The sequence below is a fragment of the Mustela erminea genome, chromosome 12 (genome assembly GCF_009829155.1).
Source record: "Mustela erminea isolate mMusErm1 chromosome 12, mMusErm1.Pri, whole genome shotgun sequence".
Taxonomy (NCBI): domain Eukaryota; kingdom Metazoa; phylum Chordata; class Mammalia; order Carnivora; family Mustelidae; genus Mustela; species Mustela erminea.
The window spans coordinates 78,050,849-78,074,742 of record NC_045625.1 but is presented as its reverse complement, the minus strand read 5'-3'; the positions used below and the strand labels follow the sequence as shown (position 1 = coordinate 78,074,742).

Below are 23,894 nucleotides of genomic sequence, written 5' to 3'. Positions count from 1 at the left end.
ACATATTTAAATTTTAGGCAGCTAATTATGCCTGTGTTTTCCTCTTGAGCTAAGTGGGAAACAACATAAGAGGTGCTCGCGACCACCACTGCACAATGTCTCTGAAATAAGTGACCTCGCCTCCCTTCAAAACTAGGTAGAGCAACTCCACACACTACCCATCCCTGTTCTTGCAAGATATCTTGCAACACCCGTGTGGTTCCTCGCATATTGGACAGTTTCGAGAATAATAAATTCAGAAAACAGATACCATCTTTCAGTTTTCAAATTAAGAAAAAAAATTAAAAAGCACACACTATTGGGGAATATCTCTACTGAAAGACCTTAACTATGTCTTTGGGCAAAGAAAGAGGCAGGGTCACGTGTAGGTGACAAGGACATGGACAAACCATCCCTGGTCAATGTTTCCCGAACCCGTGCCTCATACTTCTTGTATCAATCACGCTTGCACGATCAGTTACCTTGCAAATCTAAAACCAGCAGCTCTCCCCGGGTATACTCATAGGTCCAGTGAGAAAAAGCCAACATCAGCTCCTCCAAGGTGTTGCTGGGGGAAATTTCATCACCATTGTTATTGTTGTACTTTCGGAACTCTCCTGTCATGTACTTCTCAATGGTCAACCATTGGTTGGCTGAATGGCAGTAGATTAAGAAAACTTCCAGGAACCTATGAGGGAGGAAAAGGAGGCCACTGAGTCCCCACAGGGCAGCAAAGGTGAGACTTACATTACCAGTCAGCAGCCCGGGAGAATAGCTAAAGTCTGGCCCGATGAAGCCTCAATGCACGTGCCCCACCTTTCTACGGCAGGGAAGAATGCAAGGACTGGCAGTCTTCCCCACACTTATCCACCTCCCTTATCTTTGAAGAAACCTTCCAACTCTTTTATAAGAGTACCGGACTCAACTTTTCTTGCTGTGCTCTATAAAGTTCCTCGGAACTTGAAGTTACTTCTTACTTGAAGCGATAAAACTTTACCATAATCCCCAGCACCAAATTATGATCTATCTTGATCTATCATGATCTATCTTGATCTTTTAGGATCTACCTTGATCTATTATGATCTATCTTACTAATGAATGTAAGAGTCTTGAGACATTCAAGCAAAAGTAACAGGAGTTCATTCTCAGAAAGTTCCTAATTTCTCTAAGAAAACAGGAGAAGAAAACTGACTGGGCTTCCAATAGAAATGTTTTTCTTCTAGAATATTCCTGGACATTAGTAGCTACATCTAGGCTCTGCCCGTCATGGCTTCTGCCTGAGCTTCTCTTTCCCATGCACATGAGTTCAGTGTTTAAGCCAAGATTTCCTGGGACATCTAACTCTCTTGTTATCAGTCCCCAGAACTATAGAAGGAGAAACCCCAAAATAAGATCAAATGGGGAATTTCCTCATGGCTTTGGCATTTCTCATGACTAACATGCCTGAGAAAAAATGGAGAGAAATTTGTACTCAAAATGAAGGGCCAGGGTGCCCATCCTCCCTGTACTCACCGTGGTGTGTAGGGAATGGTTTGTGGTTTCACTTGGTTGAAGGTATAGATCAGTTTTTGAGCAGCTCTTTGTTGCTGAATTTCCTACAAAGTAGGGAACATTGATAAAGACATTGATCCGTTATCATATGCGCGCCAATCAATGATCACAGGAGCACCAGAGTCCTCCCCGGTGTGACTTTTAGCCTATTTCAGCTTCCACCACACTCCACTCCAAAAACAAAAGCTCTACACAACAGAGATGCGGGAACACCGCCACATCCAGAACAGAACAGGCTGTCCTCTGGGTTGAAGGAAATGGCCTCTAATCAGGATGCAGCCAGAACGGCTTTCTCTGACCCATCCCTCCGGGTGGGCACCGGGGTCTCGAACTTACCCTGAGGCAAAGGTGAAGCACCGTACTCTCGCGGAAGATTTTGTGCCATGACTTCACAACCTCGGGAAGAAAGGACTTCACAATGAAAACATGCCCTGGTTTGAGAACGTCATCCTCAGACCAGGTGCTGATGACTCTCATGGCTTTCCGGAGCCCGCCATCCATTTCCTCTCGGGACAGCACCTGGATCATGGCCGCTCTCCCGCGCTGGGACCAAGAAGACATGCTCCTGTCCAGGGCCAGAGGGGAACTCTCCTCCAGCCTGTAGACAGTCACTTCTTCTCCTGCTGCAAAAAGCAGTACAGGTGAGAAGTTCAAGGACATCTCACGTCTTTGATATGTTACAGTGTCCTAAATAACAACTCAGAATCAGTTCAGTTTCCCAAATGTTCGGAAGAGAGCGGGAGTTCACCTAGGCACAAAGGAGTACAGGATAAAGGCGTGGACTTTGGCCACGTTATTTTCCAGTAGGGGGAGAGGGCAGGAGAGGACAAGCCTCAAATGATACATTTATATAAATATAAATATTTATCTAAAAGATTTTTTTAAAGGCATTTAAAAAAATGAAAAATTTAAGAAAAAGAAAGAAAGCCTAGTCCACTAATTTCCACTAATACATAATTTCCACTAATTCCACTAATTTCATAATACATTTCCACTAATTTCCACTAATACATTTTCCACTAATACATAATACATTCCCACTAATACATAATTTCCACTAATACATAATACATAAGAATTAGGCTGTTCTTATTGTAAACTACAACTAGACAAAAACAAACAAGTAGGGCTATGATTCCTTTTTAAAGACAAATACTTCCAAAGAGATAGTTTAACCCCATGTTTTCACTATCAAACCTTTTAGAAGCCTTATTAGGCTTTTTTTTTTTTTCCCTCGATTCCCCCTCCCTTTTTTTTTTTTTTTAAAGATTCCATTTATTTATTTATTTGAGAGAGACAGAGATAGCAAGAGAGAACATGAGTGGGGAGGAGGGGGGGAAGCAGGCTCCCCACGGAGCAGAGAGCCCAATGTGGGGCTCCATCCCAGGACCCTGAGATCATGACCTGAGCTGAAGGCAGACGCTTAACCCACTGAGCCACCCAGGTGCCCCTCCTAATTCCTCCTTCTATGACATTTTAATACCGAAAATACATTGTATATATCTACAAGCAAGTACACACAAATATACGCACTTTATACAGAAAAAGCTATTCCTGCCTCCTTGCGGGTGACATTAACACGCCCACGGAGGATTTGTGTTTTAACACAATTGGAGTTAGCACCAGGGTCATACCTTGCCGCCTCTCCCTACCTCCTCGCCCTCCTCCCTTGGTGCCCTTGGATAACTTACTTCAGGCCTGACTTTCCTGATCAGTGAAATGAAAGTGAAAATAACACTCAGCTCACTGGGTTGTTGTAAAGATTAAATATGTCAATGTGGCTAACGTGAACTAGAACTTCAGATACAAACTCAATCCCACTTAAAAGATTTTACACATAAAATACTCTCGAGCTGCTGGACAGTTTCCACTTTTAGGCTGTTGAACAGGGAACAATGCAAGCCTAAACACCACCTACTACAGTGTTTAATGCTTCATAGCAGAAGTAACGTTCTATACGCAACTTCCGTCCAGCCTGGGTTTGATTTTCTCCTTACACCTCTGGTTTCAAATGCTTTTCTTTCTTTTTACTTTTTTTCTATCTTTTTCTTTTTTGGGTAACACTATACTGGTTCACCAAGAAAAGAATCTATTTGCTCACTCTTGCACTGAGTTGAACAGAACACATCTAGGTAATCCTTAGTAACACATTTTCAAATATTTATTCTTGGTGCCCAGATAAACACCACTGAAGGTCTCTTTAGAGTTCTAAATATTTGGAGGATTTACAGCATGGCTTCTGAGTTGCAAAACCAGCCGTGGAGCCACAGGGAAGGGAAAGGCATTTGCGTCCGCGATCAGGAGCCACCTGATCTGTCCCCATGTGAAGAGAATTAAGATCTAGGACAGAGTGGGGACCCTTGTTACATTGTCAGTTGGCTGGACAGAGAGACTCTGGTAGCCTTGGCTTAAGGCGAGCTTGTTTTTCTTTACCACTCCAGCCTTTAAAAATGACATTTACTATCTGAGCTAAGTGCAATTAGTTTACACGAAACAAAACAAACTGAAAACAATATACAAAGCATTTCTCTTTAGATGCCTGTTAGTTTTTACTGTATTGACATTTATCGCTTTGTTCTGTGTTCATTACACACGGTTGGTTGGTTCTTTTCTTTCCTACTTACTTCCAGCCTTAAATCAGTGAATGCCCGGTGCAACATTATTGCTTTTTTTTTTTTTTCCCAAATGCTGCCCATTAAAGGTCCCGTCCGCACAGTATCCAATTCTGACCTCGGATGCTGGCTGGACAGTTAACAAGAATTCCCATTTTAGAAAATTAATTGCACTAAATGGCAACCACCGGCAAAACAGAATTTTCAATGAAGACGATGCAAAAGGGTTTCTCCTGTGATTTCCTCGGCCGCTATGCCTCTGCCCTGGCACAGCCTCAAGAAGGTAGAAATGGCACACTCACCAAATAGTTGGATTGGTGTAAATGGTATAGTCTGAGAAAGCCTCATTAAATTGTTCCTTTCAATGGCTGCAAACAAAAACAGATTTGCTATTTTAAGTATGCACCAGTGGACTGAACTTACAGAAAGCCTCCCCACACCAGCCTATTCGTATAAGGCTACAATATTTCATTGCAAAGACCCCTTATTTTTGCCTTCCTCAAAAATATTTTCCATAATCCAGCTTTTAAAATAAACTGTGCCTTAACACAGGAAGGCCGTCCCCCAGTCTTCGAAATGATATGAGATTATATAACATGGTCTGAGTGGGGCTATTACCTCCCCTCTCCTGAATACCAAATCACAGACTCATCCATACATATGTGGAACTTTCTTTTAAAGAGGGTTCTGTGATCTTCCTTTCTCTGGTTTTCCTTTTCCAGAGCACATCGAGCGCACAGTGGACTGTGGGGACATCTACTGTTGACTTTGCACAGTTCACCTTCTTTTCCAGAGAGAACTGAAGGCCAGTTTTAATTAGAAGCAAGTGATCTGCATTTTCCTGTTGAGAGCTGTACCCTAACAGATCAGAGTCAATATGAGCCACAGTATTCTTCAGCAGACTTTCTAAAGTTGACAGCCAGAGTCAAAATATTGGATTACGAGCTGAGCTGAAAGACGTAGTTCGAAGGGCACGGAATGTAGTCCGGAATCCTGCACGGGGGAGAATTCAGGATAAGGGAGGCTCTTACTGGGCCCTGAGCACGTGACCTTGACATGATACTAATGGTATGTGTCACACCACCGACCTTGTATGCTGGGGCTGAGCTTTAGACTGTATCGAAGACCTTGCCCGTGTCTCATCTCCTCCAGTGCTGAGAGCAACGGCAAGCAAAAGACCAACCAGTGGCACAAGTCCAGTTGGTTGTTCTATGGCTCTGCATTTCAAAGTGTTTCCCTCTTCGCTCCCAGCTAGCCCTTTGGCAGACTATTCCTCAGGAAGGGCAAGTACAATTATTCCCACTCTGAAAGGAAGCCAGCCGAAGCGCCGTGAAGCGATGTTGCTTACGAGAGTCAAGGCCCTTGACATCTTGTTAAATAACACCCTTGTCAGGTGTCTTTGTGGGACCTACTCGCTGGGGCTGGCCTTCATTCAGAGGCTGTGTTTGCTGACAGCCTCTTTAGATTGGGGCCGGCCCCAATCTTTAAATTTAAAGATTTAACTCCTTTAAAGAACTCGTTTCCGGCCCCAATCTAAAATATGGAGATGTCTGGCTTTGGGCTTGTAAGGAATGTTTAGACGCCGAGGTCACCTTTCTTCACCATTTGGCACTTGCCCATACTTTTTTTTTTTTTTTTTTTTTTTTAATCCCACAATCTCTTAAATCCTAACAACTTGTTTTCCCAAGTAAATGGCAAGGTAAGAAGTCTGAATGCTCTTCTCACGAGAGTGAACGCACAGCCTTTCAAGTCGGGAATCATGTCAATACTTGGCGATTCATCAATATTTCTGTTTACAACTGCAGAATCGCAGACTTTTGGCTCAGCTGACGCGTCAAGGCGCACATGCTTCCTACCTGAATAATGATGGCGAGGCTCTGGAGGGCTTTTTAAGGAGGCTGAGATTTCTGAAATGGTAGAGAAGATTGGCATTTTAATTACTTGGCTGGAGATAAATACATGCTTATGAATATATTGCTTTCAAAGTTATTATTGAACAGGTTCATCGGAACGGCTTCTCCGTATTTGAGAGAGATGGCCTAATATTCTTTAACCACATTATTGGGCATGGTATCCTGACAGCTTCCAATCATCAATGTAATATCTCCAAACATATTTATATAGGGAATTGAAGAAAGACAGGTAATATTAGCCTCAAAGATGCATTTTCTCTGAACCAATTACACCTCTGGGTTGCAGAAGGCACTAGGCTGCCCATCACACTTCTTGACATCCCCAAAGCACAATTCTCTGCGCTTTCACCAAGATGCAGTACCCATATGAAGACATTATTAATACCAAGTTATTAGCAGTCTACTTCACTGACCTAAAATGACAACAAAGTGATGAAAACAAATTAAGAGGCATGTACCAGAAACAAAGGAGTGGGCGGAGACTAGGACACCAAGGGACTTGTTTGATGGGCTCACCTCCTGCAGGCTTAACTCGTTCTCCTCTATCTGCTCAAGTCCTAAAGTACAAGTCTCCAGAGAAATCCCTTGCAACAGTTTTGCCATTTCATAAAATTAAAATTAAAGTGGAGAGCTTTAGTCTCATGGTGGTATCTGCTTTATACCTAGTAGAGGAAGCAGTATAATGAACCCAATTTCACAGATCTCACTGGCTTCTTGTTGCCAGATAAGGAAAGGAACAAAAATCCCTTCCTCTGGGGGTGCTTCGTAAAAAAGTAAGATCAGCAGAAAAGGCCCTTTCTTTTGAATCCATTCAATAATAAAAAATAAAAACATATTCAGCTCCCGCTTTAGGTCCTGCTAGCCAGGACAGATCTGAGTAAGTTGTGGCTCCCACCCTAGAAAAAAAGAAAATGTGAAATACTGGGAGCTAAGCACCTGTAAACTATAGTTACAACACAGCTGGCTAAGTAACAGACCAGAGATGTACACAGAGGCTTATGAAACCTTCATAGACAAGCAACGTGATATTCTTAAAGAGTGTGGGCATCTGAATCTGATAATGCTGAGTTTCAATCCCGGCTCGTTTAAGGAGCTGTGAGGATTTGTTCACATTCATCCAACACGTATTTACTCAACACCTACTAGGTGCTTAAGAGAAAGACCAGTGTAAAAACAGACACAATCTCTGGCCACCTTTTAGTGAGAGGAAAGAGAAAATAAAGTAAATATATAGTACATATAGTATTACATATATATCAAGTTGGAGGGCTAGAAAGTGGGAGAAAGGGAGGTTATTATTTTAAGGATGGCAAGTCAAAGCCTCTGTGAAAAGGTGAAATATGAGCATAGGCCCAAAGGGAGAGATAGATAAGTCATATGGAAAAATGATGCAAAATTCCAGGCAGAGTGACAGCAGGTGCAAATGCCCTGAGGCAGGACCACGGAGAGTGTGGCCAGAGTGGGCTGTGCTGAGAGGACATGAGGTTAGAGAGCTGGAGGAGGAGCAGTAGATCAACAGGGCTTTGTAGACCACATCTGGACTTTTACAGAGTGAGATGAGATGCCACGTGAGCAGAAGAGTGACTTGATCTGACTTTCAGTTTCAAAGTGTTATTCTGACTGCGCTCTGGAAATCGCCCCTCAGAGAGCAGTAGTTTGGAGGTCATCCTGTAATCCACGGAGGAGATGAAGAGTGGTAACGTGAAGGTAGTCAAGTGATCAGGTTCTTGATATATTTTGGAGGATATACTGATGGTTTGGACGTGGAGATGTGGGAAAATGGGCATCAAGTATGACGGCAAGACCTTGGCCTCAGCAACTGGAAGGATGGAGTCGCCATTTCCTAAGACGGGTGAGGCAGGAGGTGGCGCATCTGGTTTGAGATGCCTGTAGACACCCAAGGGAAGGGGTAGACAGGTAGGTTGTCATATCCCTCAGGGTAGAAATGTTGAGTGAAAGAATGAACACGAGCCTGTATATTTGGATGAGGGCCCTCACTGACGCCTGAGAAAGATTAAGGGATTTGCAGCCTATCCTGTAGGTAATGGGAAGCCACTGGAAACCTGGACATAAGTGATGAATTATTGTTCAGAAATGTAATTCCAGTGGGAACACAGGGAAGTACAAAGGGAGAGAGACCCACCCGAAAGCTAGCATAAAATCAAGGGCAAAACTTTTTACATGGGAAAATAAATATTAGAGGCTCTAAGGCAGAAGCCATGGGCCAGAGCAACACAGCTCCTAAGGATGGGGCCGGGGTAGGACGGAGGCAAAGCTGATGACTGGGAACCAGAGAGAGCGGGACGCACAGGGCTGGGGAAGAGAAGGGGCCCAATCGGCATCAAGAGGTCAAGAACCTGAAAAGGAGCTTGTAGAGTGTGGTCAAGTTTGAGAACAGCCTTGACAGTGGCTTTGCCAGGGAGTTGTCTCCTATGACCAAGCCTTACTCAGCCACTTGGGGCACAGAGTCCTACGGAAGCCATACAGGAAAAGGTATCCACATACAAGGTGAAGGGCTCTTCGTGAGCGGTATGTAACAGACAAACAGACTTGCTGAACAGTCGAAGTGAGCTCAGTGAGAACACCCTCACTCACAGAGAAAACTGGAAAATCACTGTCTGAAATGGGCAATTAAAAAAAAACCAGAACTGTAAACCAGACATCAATTCTGATTTATGTGGAGAAAGACCATCAACTTCCTACTTTTCTACTGAACTTTCTACTTCCTACGGTAGACAAAAATCACATACAGAATTTCAAGGACTGCAGAAATCTCAGTAGGAGAGGGAACCTTGCCATTAATGAGATTTTAAAAAAATAACATGTCAACTTACTGTCAACTCCATTTGAACTTCTCAACCTGTATGAAAAATTGAAGTTGTTTAGATATTGCTTTAAATGTTTCAGTGACAAATAAGAAAGGAAAAATAAGTACAACAGTAACAATACAGAGTCTGTATGTCCATGTGTATGTATGTGTGTATGTATGTAGACTTTCTTTGAAAGAGAAGTGTCATTTGACCTCTACCTCTATCAACAGAGAAATGGTTTGCAACCTTACAATTATTTTCATAAAAAAGTGAGCACCACATATGCATATAATTCACTTACTGTGCATGCCCTAAGCTAGTCGAAAAGCAGTTGTTGGTTTTGTTTTTAATTAGCTATATGATCACACGACACATATAAGATTTAACCGTGTTTGTGTTGTTCCGGATCAATTAAACAAAAGGGTTCCTGAACTATGCAAAGCAGATGCCTACAAATGAGTCTGCGAATGTCTCTGGACAAGCCTACAAATCAGTTTCATTAGCCCACGTGGCCCCTAAATGTTCATGGGCTGAGATTAGCTCTCTGTAAATTGTCACTTGCCCTGCTCAAGTGCACAAGTGGCCATGGGCAAGTCTGAATAAACGCGTTCAAAGAGTATCTCTGGTATTGAAGGTCCTTAGGGAAGAGAGTACAATTACAATTATTGTTTAATTTCATGCTGCAATAACCCACCACTCGGCATGAGCACACACTACCGAACCTCTGGGAGGGGAAAGTCATGTGCACCCGAAGTCTAGAGGCAGGCTTGCACACAGAGACCTGGATGGGAGTTCCAGAAAAAAACAAAAAACTTTGAAAGGCCACCTCGAATGGAGCTGGCTGCAGACTGGAAGTCACATTCCACTTGCCTGGTATCAACTGGCCCTTCATACAGAAGACGGCTTTGAGTTCGGGCCCCAGAGCCAGAAGGATCCTTTGATGATGTTAACTAGAAAGGTCCAGAAAATACTACGAACCAAACAATCATTCTGCTTGGCTGGTTTTCCAACTTTGTTTCTCTGAATAAATAAAATTCCAGGGAAATGCTCTAGCCTACACCATGGGGGTTCTCTAGCTCCCCTCTCTTCTGATCCCTGTCTTCCCTCTGTTTTGTCTCCATCCTTGAACGGTGACTGCTTTGACAGATACTTGGGATGCTCATGAGAAACCAAAATTAAAAATTTGGAAAAAAAAATTTTAGAACTATCTGGTCTTCAGTCTTTTTCTTTCGGCCAGACAGGCTTGTTCCTGTTCCTGAATGCAAATGTCACAATCTTATCTGTCAGAAAAGATGGGAAACTCATGATTCTGCGTGTGCTTTTTTGACATTGAAAAGACAAATGCTTAATCTGCTGTGGGGAGTAGCTGTTTTATTATTTTCTTAGAAGGCACTGAGGTGGGATCTTATTGCCAGAAACGGGAAAACTTGGAGAATAACAAGTTTTGTCTTACAACAAAAGGAAAATATCGTCATTGGAAACACTTTCTTTTCCCTCTTTTTCCGACCCAATTAAACCTCTGTTACAAATCAGGCTTAAAAAAAATAGAAGCCAATGATGCTTAAAAACAGACACTGCAAAATACTCACGGGGAGTTCCTATTGAGGGCGGTGCTCCTGGAGCTCCACGAAGAGTTTCTGCTCGGATCCTGAGCAGAAGGAAAGGTCATTACCTGTTCGCCCAACACTCACCCACCCCAGGCTTCCAGTAATAACATTTGCAAAAACACACACCTTGAAGGGGATAGTTCTCCGCCCTCCCCCAGCTCTCCAACCCACCTCCTCTAACTCAGTATTTCTCTTTCACTGGACGCCGTAAACTCAAGTTAGAAAGATGCATAATGTCAGCACAATCTCTGAACAATTCAGTGTGTTGACTGACTTTAACAGGATGAAATTACTTATATGGGGACATCCCAGAGGAAACACAATATACAGAAATGAGTGTGAACAGTTAATGACAGGAAAGAAGGAAGGAAGGTCTAGGTTGACAAGAAACATCAATCATTATATCCCTATGTCCTCTATCAGGACACTGTTGTTTCGGTGGATAATTACTTAGAATAACATTACTTGGAATTTATCATTCTAATTCCTAGGGAGACTCAACTATGACTTCTTGAAACCTACTACATTCCAGGCATCACTCTAGGTACTTCCCGTGTCCTATTTTTGTTATCCATGACCAATAATCTCCCAAGGATGGCACTGCTCCCATATTAGAGACACAGCTAACGAAGCTCAGAGGTTAATTACCATACCTGGCCCTGAAACCTGGGAATGGCAGACAGGTTCTTGCCTCCACTCCCCTCCAAGCAGTCTTACATTTTAGTTTGAACCTTCCACAGATCACATTCATGAGGTTATTAATGTAGGTAATGTGGACAGAGTTTCTGAGTTCATAGAAATAATGTCCAAACCATGGCCACAGTTAGATCTCACGCTTCCCACACGGTCGATGGCAGGAAAGCGAGCACATATTTGCAGACGGTAAGGAACACAGGCTGTAACATCACAGACCCTCAGTGTTGGAGGCCCCTACACGCGGCAATGCCCAAATCCCCTGCAGCACATCTGCAGAGAAGCCGGCTCCGTCTGTTTGCCAAACCACACCGAGCGAAGGGCTTCCTACTTCAGGAAATAAACCATCCCATCCTTAGAAAGCTCCAGTTGCTAAAAGCTCCAGCTCAAATTGGGCTCAGTCTGCCTCCCAGTGGTTTCGATCTGTTGACTCTAGCCGCACCCCTGAAAGCAGGTTTCGATCTGTTGACTCTAGCCCCACCCCTGAAACCTATGTTTCTTCCACCTGGCAACATTCATAAACTTCAGCACATTTTCAAAAATTCCTGACTTATTTATCTTTCAGGCTAAAAACACTCATGGTGAATTACTGGTGGACCAATAAACTGAACGGAGGAAAACCAACAAGGGAAGAAAAAAACGGGTGGGGGTCGGGCTGAGGGGAGTAGAAAAAAAACTGAGCGTATATTCAAAGCAAGGATTTAAATGTAGTACCAATAAAAAGTAGAAGCCAATTAAGGGTCATAAAGGTAAAACAGACATAGTCAAGGAGTTACAGAAGTGTGTATAAGATTTTTTTTAATATCAAATAAGATGTTTTTACCTCTTGCGACTGCTTTAGATAATCACTGACTTGGAGAGCATGCTGTTCCATTTCTTTCGTTTTCATTTTCTGAAATATAGAGGGTTCTAGACCTTGTTAAAAGAAAGAAAAAAAATTAGAGAATGCTTGAAAATGTGTTACATTCAAATTACATTCCTAAATAGAAAGATCTGAACATAGTGCATTCATCTAAATTTGAATATAGCTTCTTTTTCTCTTTTTAGCAAGTGTTACCAAGATTCTTTTGTCCTTTTTTTCCTCAAGTGGTTGAAAGCTATATATTCTACAGTATTTCTATTCGCCAGTAGTTTCCTTTACATTTATAATAATTTTTGCTCTCTAATCAAAGTCAAGCACTAAGTGATCCATAACTTGAGTCCTCCCTACAGAAGGACACCTTTAGCGAATCTTTTTTGTCCATGCTTTACGTAAAACACATGAAATTTTCATTCCAAATTGTTCTCCTACACCCTATTGTCCATGCTTTATGTAAAACACATGAAATTTTCATTCCAAAGTGTTAGGGCAACCTTCCTTAACAACTGCATGAAGCATCATAGTAGGCTACCCGAAAAAAATAAAACAAAAACAAAAGACAGAAAAGAATGCCAGACGACACGTTTCGTTTTCAGCTCTTTCTTAAAAAGGATGGCAAGGATCATTATTGTCGTTAGTTTTTATACCAGTACTTGCAGAATTACTGGCGTGTAGTAGCTGCCCAATAATAATTAAATTATTGATCTAGATTAATTCTGAGAATAATGCTTAAGAGTCCCAGGCTAAATGTAGGAGGATAAGAAATAAGAGCAGTCATTTTTTCTCTAATGATTTTTTTGCCAAAAATATACACACACACATACACACACAGTGCAAAAAATCTACTGGGAAAAAAATCACAAAATGTCATATGACATTTTGGTAATATTGTAAAGGTATGATCAATATGGCTTCAATGAGAGTGCAAAACTAAAATTAAAATACCTTTAGGAAAAGTTAAAAATATACTTTTCCTAGTGGACAGTAGACAGGTAGACAGGGGCCTCCTGGTCTCCTCAGATTAACTAGGCACCTGGAGTCAGCCTATTTCCCTACATCTTCTTTCTAATCATCAGACTTAAGATTCTTTCCCAGAACCCTCCTGCCACCTGCATCTTTTTCTATTTGAAAGTCACTGGAAAGAAATAACTCGGGAGTTGGGGGGGGCGAGTGAAATGGGTGAAGGTGGTCTCAGGTACAGACTCCCAACTGTAAGATAAGTCAGTCCTGGGAAGTAATGTACAGCATGGTGACTGTAGTTAACAATAGTGTATATTTGAAAGTTGCTGAAAGAAGAGATCTTTGAACATCCTCATTACAAGGGAAAAAATTGTAACTATGCAAAAGACTTAACTTGTAGCAATCATTTCACTCCATACATACACACACACACACACCCCCCAAATCATGTTGTACACATAAAACTAATACGTCAATTATATCTCGATAAAAAAAGGACTTGAATAATTTAAGAAAAACATACAACTTAAATATCAGATTATAAATAAACATTTATAAATAAAATGAATACATTGGCAACTGGTCCTAGAATCGTATCTTCAGGTATGGTATTTGGGTTTATTCCGTACTGCAGGCTCTTATAAACTATGTGCTTTAAGGCAAGACAATAATTAAGCTCTCTAGTTATATCTGTAGGTTAAGGGGGTTCTGAATAATTTCTAATGTCTCTTTCAGCTTAGAGTCCATTTGATTCACAGAGATTTAACATACAATTGAGTATTTTCAAATATAAATCAGGGTTTCTCAACCTTGGCACTGACATTTTGTTCTGGATAATTCCTTTTCGGGAGGAAAGAGACCATCCCATGCATTGTAGTGGGATGTTTAGCAGCATCTTTGGCCTCTACCCACTAGAAGTCAAGAATATCTGTACCTCCCTTAGTTGTCATAACCAAAAGTCTTCAGACATTGTCAAATGTCCCAGGAAAGAGAGGTGGGATGTGTACAAAATTGGCCCTTGGTTGAAAACCACCAACCATAAGACAAAGCAAGGTTTTAAAGAAGCATAATAACATAGATTTCAATACAGTGTCTATTTTACCTTAACTTCAGTATTTCAAAGAATTGTAAATATTTATGAGACCTGATCACATAGTTCCTTCTGTTTAAAAATTAGTAAAAGGGAGTGTGAGGAAGATGGTGATAGAGGGAGGACCCAAGCCTTGCCTCTTCCCATAAATACAACTAGATAACTATCTAGATAACTAGATAACTAGATACAACTAGGAGTATCCTAAATACTCCAGAAATTGACCTGAAGACTGGTAGAACAAACCCCACAAAGAAAGGTAGAGAAGAGACCACATCAAAGAAGAGATTTGCACACACACGCTCATAACAGCATTGTTCATAGTGGCCAAGATGGGGGAACAACCCAAGTGCCCACTGATGAATGGATAAACAAAATATGGATATTAACTGCATTCTGTCTTGCCACGGCAGCCACGGAGGTGCCCTGCAGAGATCTTGGAAGCCCCACGTTGAACATGCATGGCAGAGCTGCAGCATGGTCGGAACATGGTCCCCGCATCCCTGGATGGGAGGCTGCCTGTCAAACAGTTGCATAGGGCTTCGCCTAAGTAAGAATAAACCTCAAATGTGTGAAAGAAAATAAATTTTTAAACAAAGAGCTGGTAATGATCTCTTACCATGTAACACAAGAAGTTCAAAGTTCTGACCACTGCTCCCAATTCTGTTCATAATCTGGCCTTATCCTACTTGTCCAGGCTTATTTCACACACTCTGCCTACCTCAGAGTTTTCCTTTGTAGCCAGCTGATCCATCTTTTCTCCTTTACGAACCACCATTAAGGGATACTTGCCCATGGAATAAATACTATATGTCAAGAGTAATAAATAACCAACCACAACTCATCCCACCGAGTTCTGTGTAAGGGTTCATATCAACGTTTCATGAACCTTGAGAATTTATAACATGAGACAACCCCCCTCCATACATCATACTAAATGAAAAATCCCTGAGCCAGATTTAACAGCTCTGAATATGAAACTGACTGAACCTTAATTTTTCTGGATCCCAACAACTATTCCATTAAACGAATGGAATAGTTTCCATAGTTTTCATAAAAATTAAAAATCAAAAAGAGTTATGTTTCTAAATGGATACTGCCACCCTCTCATTCCCCCATCTCCACTTGAAAGAACAGCAGGGACCACCAGTGGTCTGGGAACACAATGAGGAAACTTTCCCAACCTTTTTGAGATCCAAGAGTAGACTGTTACATACTTATCTGACTAAACTGGGATACTGTGAGCCAGTTCTTGCTGCAGGTCTCTTCTTCTGAGAGGTTCCTTTCTCTTGGCTCTGAATCCAGCTTGTCATTTTGAGAGCAGGTGTCGACCTTTATGACCTGGAGAGAAAGACGATTGTTGGAACCCAGTGACATTAATCTGAAAACATTCTGAGTCATTAATGTGACTCATAGAGGTACTATGGTGAGTAGCAGTGGTTGTTAACATTGGCTGCACATTAGAATCAACTGGAAAGCTTTCAAAACTCCCATTAGTCAAGCTGGCAGGACACAAGCACCAGGTGATTACTATTTGTGGTCAAGACTGAGAACCAGCAGTCATCAAACTTGACTGTGCAGCAGAATCACTCAAAGCTATGCTAAACCACAGACCACTGGGTCCCACCTCCAAGATCCATGATTCATTAGGCCTAGTAGAGGGAGAAAGAATTTGAATGTCTAGTAAGTTCCCAAGTAATGCTATCACTGCTCATAGAAGAGAACCAGTGGCATAGAGCAAAAAAACATAGGCTTGGATCAAAAAGAACTTGTATTGGAATTCTAGACCCATCACTTAGAAGTTACGTGAACTTGAGTAAATCATTTAATGTCTGTGAACCCCATTCCCTTTGTCATTAAAGTAACAGGTAGCCAACAATAATGGCTTCCACATGTACTAACCAGGGACAGAGAAGAAATGCGATAAATTGACAAAATACCAAGCAATAAACAAGTTCAAGTTATTAGTACCTAACCCTAGTTTAAATTCTAGTTAATTTCTGGCCACTTTAACTATTGCAAGAAACAAATCCACTGAATTCATATTTCATAAGATTCCAGCAACTCATATCATTTTCCCTGTAAAAGAGTCTTCTTTACAAGCTAAATCTCTCCCTGCAAAAGGTAATTTTACATAATTGTCTTAATACTTCTTTCTTTGCTTCTCATTCTAAAAAGAGCTGAGGTGCTTTTAAAAATGTATCCAGATTACTATGCGGAAAAATGAAGCAGGGCATTAAGATCATGAAAGATGAAGCCCTATGGAATTACTAACTCGGATCTAAAGCTTCCTAATAATAAATTAAAAGATTCACTAAGTGAAAATGTGAGCATAACATATTGGAATTTGTGGGATATAGCTAACACAATGATTAGAGGGAATTTCATAGCACTAAATGCCTATATTAGAAAAGATGACAGTCTCAAATCAATAACTAAAGCTTCTATCTTAACAAACTAGAAAAAAACAAAGCAAAATAAAACCAAATTGAACAAAAGAAATAATGAAGAGCAGAAATCAATAAAACAGTGTTCAGAGACAAATCAATAAAACCAAGAACTGGTTCTTTGAAAGATCACTAAAGCAGATAAGCCAGCAGCCAAACTAAACATGAAACAGAGAAATGCAAATATAGAATATTATGAATGAGAGAAGTGATGTCACTAAAGACAATAAGGGGATAAGAAAAGAATATTATAAAAAACTAGGTGCCAATAAATTCAACAACGTAAATGAAATGGACAAATTCTTTGAAAAATACAAACAAAGCTCACTGAAGATGAATCAGATAACCTGAATATGCAGTCCTACATCTATTACAGACATGAATTCATAGCTAAAAACTTTCCCCAAAAGATAGTTTCATTGGTTAATTCTACCAAATAATAAGAATTGCAATGGTATCTGTTCTATACAAACTCACCTAAAAAACTGAAGAGGGAATACTTCCCAACTCAATCACTAAGCCCAGTATCACCCCGATACCAAAATCAGACCAAGACATTACAAGAGATCTACAGACAAATATTCTTCAAGAATACAGATGCAAGAAATCTCAGTAAGATTTTAGAAAAATAAATATAGCATACAAAAAAGATAATACATCATGGTCAAGCAGATTTCATCCTAACCAGGCTGACTTAATATTCTAAACAGTACTTCTATATTATAAATTATTATAATTAATCATATTAACATAGTAAAAAGGAAAAACCATCTGATTGTATCACGAAGTGCAGAAAGAGCATTTGACAAATGCTAACCCTTATTAATGACAAAAATTCTCAGAAACTAGGGGTAGAAGGGAAGTTCTTTTGATAAAGGGCATCTACAAAAAAAGCTACAGATAACATCATTTTTACTGGTAAAAGCCTAAATGCTTTCTCCTCCTAAGAGCAGAGAAAAGGAAGCATATCAGCTTTTGCCACTTTTATTCAATATTATACTAGAGATTCTAGCCAGTGTAATAAGGCAAGAAAGATAAATAAAATATGTGTGGATTTGAAAGGTAAAAAATACATCTGAAAAGTGAAACTATCTTCATGTGTAGTTAACATGACCATTTACATAGAAAATTCTATAAAAGGAACAAAACCCACTCAAATAAATTAGCAAGTTTAGTAAGGTTGTAGTATATAAAACCAATATTTTAGAAAAATATATTTCTCTCTATATATATGAGCACCTGGGCAGCTCAGTCAGTTAAGCATCCAACTCTTGGTTTCAGCACAGGTCATGACCTCGGGGTCATGGATCAAACTGTGTTGGGCTCTGTGCTCAGCAGGGAGTCTGCTTAAAGATTCTCTCCCCTTCTCTCTCGAATAAATAATCTTTAAAGATTTTATTTATTTGACAGACAGAGATCACAAGTAGGCAGAGAGGCAGGAAGAGAGAGAGGAGAAGCAGGCTTCCCACAGAACAGAGAGCCCAATGTGGGGCTCGATCCCAGGATCCTGGGATCATGACCTGAGCTGAAGGCAGAGGCTTTAACCCACTGAGCCACCCAGATGCCCTCGAATAAATAATCTTTAAAACATATTTATTTGTATCTGCCACCAACAAATAATTAGAAATTTTTTATAATTACATTTATAATAAAATAAAAAATATTAAATACTTAGGGAGACATTTTTAAAAACATGGGCAAGAACTGAACACTTCTGGCACCTAGGTGGCTCAGATGATTAAGCATCTGCCTGTGTCTCAGCTCATGATCCCAGAATCCTGGGATCAAGCCACATGTTAGGCTCCCTGTTCAGCAAGGAGTCTGCTTCTTCCTCTCCCTCTGCCTCTCTCTCCTGCTCAGGCTCTCTCTCTGTCTCAGATGAATAAGAAATCTTTAAAAAAAAAACTGTACACTGAAAACTACAAAATATTACTGAGTGAAATTGAGGAATTTCTAAATAAATAGACACAGCATGTTCATGGATCAAAAAACTTATTACTGTTAAGATGCCAACTGTCCCCAAGCAATTCCACTCACCCCAGCAGGCTTCTCTGTAAAAACTGTACAGCTGATTCTAAATATATGTGGAAATGCAAAGAAACTAGAATAGCCAAAAAACAAGACAAAAAACAAAACAAATAAAAAAAACCACTTCCCAAAAGGAAGAAAAATTCTGGCAGAGCTACACTACATGATTTCAGTATTTGATATAAAATACAGTATTCAAGACAGTATGGCAATATCATAAAGACAGACGTGCAGATAAATGGAACAGAACAGATCCAGAAATAGATCCATCCATGTTATGGATCCCATGGTCAATTAATTTTTGATAAAGATGTCAAGGCAACTCTATAGGAGAAAGACAACCTTTTTACCAGAAAACGGTAGGGAAAAAATCAGTATTTGTATTCAAGGAAGGAATGGAGGGCGGGCAGGAGGAAGGAAGGAACAAAGCAATAAAGGGGGTGGGGGAGAAAAAGGGAAAGAGGGAGGGACTTCACTCCTCACCTCTCGCCAGCTACAAAAGGTAACTCAAAATGGGTACTAGAGCAAAAACTATGAAGCATGTAGGAGAAAACATGAAAGAAAATCTCCGTGATCCTGGATTTTGCAAATTTTCTTAAATAGGGTACAAAAAGCACAGACTCAAAAAAAAAAAAAGAAGTGGACTTCATCAAAATAAAAAATGTATTCACTTCAAGGAACATTTATGAAAAGTAAAAGGCAAGCCACCAAGAGAAAATATTTGCAAAACATGTATCCAACAATGGACTTAAATCTAGAAAAATTCTCACAACCGAATAAGACAACCCAATTTTTAAAAGTAGTCAAAATATTCAGACAGACAGGTCGCCAAAAATGATATATGGGTGACCCAAAAAAGCACATAAATGATACCTCCCAGCACTCGTCATTCCAGAAATGCAAATGAAATCACCAGGAGATCCCACTCCATACCCCCAGCTATGGCTAAAATTAAAAAGACCCAGTAGGGCGCCTGGGTGGCTCAGTGGGTTAAGCCTCTGCCTTCGGCTCGGGTCATGACCTCAGGGTCCTGGGATCGAGTCCCGCATCGGGCTCTCTGCTTGGTGGGGAGCCTGCCTCTCTGCCTACTTGTGATGTCTCTCTGTCAAACAAATAAATAAAATCTTAAAAAAAAAAAAAAAAGACCCAGCATACTAAGGATTGGTGAGAACGTGGACCGCTGGAACACTCATAAGCCACTCCTCATAAACAAAATGGTACAGCCACTTTGAAAAGCAGTTTGGAAGTATCTTCTAAAATTAAACAAATACTTACCATATGACTCTGACATGCTTACTACTAAATATTTACCAAAGAGAAACTGAAACATATGTCCACACAAAGACTTATGCACAAATGTTCATAACAGCTTTGTTTGGAATAGCCCAAAACTGAAAATAACACAAGTGTCCTTGAACATGTGAGCTGATAAATGAGCTGTGGCAGATCCACTCTGATGACTCTTACATTTATGTCTTTACTCCTTCCAGTACAGGACCATTTTGTAGTGTGCCGGACACCTGACACTCCAGAGAAACCGAGCTAAGACAGGCGACTACCTCGATGACCAACGACATAAAACACACTTACTGGCACCTGCAGCCCTTGTGTTTTCTTCTTTTTCTTTGACGACCTCTTATCCCTGATCAGCATTTTTGTTTTGATCCATGCTGACTGCCCCATCTCTGAGGATCTTGAAAGATCTGTAAGGAAAGGGTTAGCAAAAGAGGTTTAAGACTGCTCAGGGAGCTATTTTGCTCTACAGATGACTGAGAATGGGGAGAATGAGGATCTAGTCAAAGGTGGTCAGCTTTTTAAAAATAGTAATGCACAGAATTTAGTAATTTAAGAGTTTTTTAAAAAAACTTTTTTAGGGACGCCTGGGTGGCTCAGGTCATGATCTCAGGGTCCTGGGATCGAGTCCCGCATCGGGCTCTCTGCTCAGCAGGGAGCCTGCTTCCTCCTCTCTCTCTCTGTCTGCCTCTCTGCCTACTTGTGATCTCTCTCTGTCAAATAAATAAATAAAATCTTTAAAAAAAAAAACTTTTTAAATCTTTTAATACATACACACTTAAAGATTATTTATTTATTTATTTATTAGACAGAGATCACAAGTAGGCAGAGAGAGAGGAAGGGAAGCAGGCTCCCTGCTGAGCAGGGAGTCCAATGCAGGGCTCCATCCTAGGACCCTGGGATCATGACCTAAGTCGAAGGCAGAGGCTTTAACCCACTGGGCCACCCAGGAACCCCTAAAATTTTTATTAACATATAATATATTATTTGCTTCAGGGTACAGGTCTGTGAATCCTGAGTCCTACACACTTCACAGCACTCCCCACAGCACACGCCCTCCCCAATGTCCGTCCCCCAGCAACCCTCAGTTTGTTTCCTGAGATTGAGAGTCTCTTATGGTTTGTCTCCCTCCCCGGTCCCACCTTGTTGCATTTTTATTTTTTAAACAAACGGACAAAAGTGTTCACTTCTTACTTTTAATCTTAGAGATCTTCAGTTTCTCCTCCTTGTGGAATCTCCAACTATGACTCCGCGTGAAGGGCCTATGTCTGCGGAAAGGACTGATCCAAAAGGACGTGTTTGGCTGCGGCCACCGTCCCGCGGCTGAGCAGTCACTACTGTGGGCCAAGTTTGATGCATGCTGAGAGAGGGATCTAGCTCGGATCTGCCTCTGGCCTTGGCCATTCTCTGTAGAGTCGCTGTTACAAGTGGAGGCCAGGCAGGTCTGCCATTTCTTCCTGACGCTAAACACGCCAGTTTCATCACCTTCGGAAAACGCCCAGTTCACGTATCCACCTGCAGTTCCCACGCTGTCGCCTTGGGAAGGGAGGGAGGTCACTTTCATTGGCGGAGACGTGCACATCAAAGTGGGCAGAACTTGCTCCCCCTTGTCTTGTCTGGCTGGCCTCCGAGTGAATGATCCGTGCTGTGCCTCGGGTTTGGGCACAGAGTCCTGAGCTGAGACGCCTGGGCTCGGCCAAGTCAGACAAACAGGGACCTCGCTCTGGGCCACCTGTTTGGTCGCCAGCACGTCTGCACCAGCTTCCACGGATGGTCTGAACGGAGGCAAGTCCGTTTGTGCAGGAAAAGGAACTTGCCTGAGGTAAGAAGGGACCAGGAGAAACTGGCTGTGCTTTGGCTGTGCTTGCCCGTCAAGGGACACCCCAGAAGTCATGAAAGCGGTTCCTGTTTCATGCTTTTCCTGCTCATCTCTTACATTCGAAGCCTCTCTCTGACTGTCTGTGATCTCGAGCAGGGGCCCCTTCTGCACTGTCGGGGTGTGCTGGCTTCTGGCCAGGCTCCGCAGCAAAGAGGGAGGCATGCTATAATACTGGTATTTCTTCTCCGCAGAGATCTCCGTGCTGCCTGGAACCCCGGCACAGATGACGCTGCTCCAGCTGTGTGGCAGTTTTCTGCACGTCGACCGCTTGCTGCTGGCCAGGAGAGCCTCGTCCTCTTGTAAGGTGTCAACAGCAGAAAGGAATTTCAGGGTATCCACTGCCAGGGCAGAGAGGTCCTGCAGGTGTCCCACTTGGCTGTCCAAGGACAGTAAAGAGTCCTTTATAAAAGACACTTTTTCATTCATTTCTTTCATTTGGAAGTACATCTCTGTAACCCTAATGGTAAAGGGAGGAAGAAAACCAATGAGCACGTTAAGCCAGTGGGAACCTGCCTTGCTCTCTTCCCATCCTATTCCCACCCTTAGGAGTCTCTCTAGCCTCAGCGGCTTCCCCAGGTTCCTACTACCACTCCAATGAGGAAACCCTATGCATCTACTTTTCTAGCGCTTATTTCTCTCCAGCATTTCGGAACCGTGTTTCAGGCTTCCTGCTAGTTCTCTCTTGAATATTCCATCCACCAGCCCTACTGTATTCATTAACATTCACTCATTTCCATGGCAAATATCCAAAAATCTCCTACTGACAAACACCAGGTTATTCTGGATAGGGAAAGGAGATCTTGAGGAAGAAGCCAGAATGAGAGGAACAGAATTAATAATCAAATAAGTGATCAGAAAAAAAATTTATAGATCTTAAAAAAAAAAAATCCAAGTCTACAGTTCAAACAGGTTTCCCAAGCTTCACACAAAATCCATTTTAAGAGTCCTACATTCCAATAAAGTCTGAGGCAAATTTTTACAATTATTTTGAATACTTTAACCCAATATTACGATGTCCAGCCATTGATTTACGTAAAAGGAACACAAGATATTTTCAGCTATGAAAGTCAAAAGTTAAATGGCAAGTCGAATCCAATTAAATGTGATGACTGACTTAGAGACAGAGAGAAATAATGAAGGAAATGTTGGAATGTTATCTGTATATCTAAATATCTCTATTTGGGGATGGGTTTCATTTTGTACCTCCCCTCAAAAGAGATATGTTGAAGTCCTAACCCCCTAGTACTCCTAGATGAGGACCTTATTTGAAAACATGGTCTTTACAGAGATAATCAAGTTAAAATGAGGTCATCAGGGGCGCCTGGTGGCTCAGTGGGTTAAAGCCTCTGCCTTCAGCTCAGGTCATGGTCCCCGAGTCTTGGGATCGAGCCCTGCATCGGGATCTCTGCTCAGCAAGGATCCTGCTTCCTCCTCCCTCTCTCTGCCTGCTTCTCTGCCTACTTGTTATCTGTCAAATAAATAAATAAAATCTTTTTTAAAAAAAATGAGGTCATCAGGGAGAATCTAAGCCACTGTGGCTGGTGTCCTTATAAAAGGGAAATTTGGACACCGAGAGAAGCTCACCCTACAACTTCAGTGATGGGTCTACAAGCCCAGGAACACCAGGGACTACCAGTACATGCCAGAAGCTAGAAAAGGCAAGGAAGTATTCTCCACTATGGCCATCAGAGGAAGTATGGCCCTCCCAACTTCTTGATTTTGGACTTGTAACCTCCAGAACTCTGAGACAATAAATTTCTGTTGTTACAGGACACCCAACATTTGCTACGTCATTATGGCAGCCCTAGGAAAATAATACAGCTTTCTAAGCTTAACAAAATAATAAATTACAAAATATCTCCTATTTGGTTATATAAAAACAAACTCATACCCAGAAAAAATAAAATATTTTAAAATAAACTGTAATTTAGAAATTATTCTAACAAATGTGATGACGTGTTTGTATCCTTTAAAAAATCAAAAGCTTTTACAAATTGTTGGGACACCTGGGTGGCGAAGTTGGTTAAGCAGCTGCCTTTGGCTCAGGTCATGATTTCAGGGTGCTGGGATGGAGCCAGACATTGGGCTCCCTGCTCAGTGGGGAGCCTGCTTCTCCCTCTGCCCCTTCCCCCCACTTATGCACTGTCTCTCTAATAAATAAATAAAATCTTTA

At 41.4% G+C, this 23,894-nt stretch overlaps 1 protein-coding gene across 1 annotated transcript in view; it reads right to left on the bottom strand.

Annotated features, from left to right (window-relative positions):
• The window catches only part of TRPM6 (transient receptor potential cation channel subfamily M member 6), a 144,178-nt gene that overhangs the window by 17,291 nt on the left and 102,993 nt on the right, over nucleotides 1-23,894 (bottom strand). Inside the window, exons 26-36 of the mRNA XM_032307749.1 lie at nucleotides 21,037-22,178; nucleotides 20,140-20,252; nucleotides 15,292-15,415; nucleotides 11,989-12,080; nucleotides 10,455-10,513; nucleotides 8,890-8,915; nucleotides 5,999-6,049; nucleotides 4,445-4,510; nucleotides 1,867-2,153; nucleotides 1,492-1,574; nucleotides 462-667 (exon numbers count right to left, since the gene is read on the bottom strand). Coding sequence (XP_032163640.1) covers nucleotides 462-667; nucleotides 1,492-1,574; nucleotides 1,867-2,153; nucleotides 4,445-4,510; nucleotides 5,999-6,049; nucleotides 8,890-8,915; nucleotides 10,455-10,513; nucleotides 11,989-12,080; nucleotides 15,292-15,415; nucleotides 20,140-20,252; nucleotides 21,037-22,178 — 2,249 coding nt within the window. The remainder of the gene's footprint in view (nucleotides 1-461; nucleotides 668-1,491; nucleotides 1,575-1,866; nucleotides 2,154-4,444; nucleotides 4,511-5,998; nucleotides 6,050-8,889; nucleotides 8,916-10,454; nucleotides 10,514-11,988; nucleotides 12,081-15,291; nucleotides 15,416-20,139; nucleotides 20,253-21,036; nucleotides 22,179-23,894) is intronic.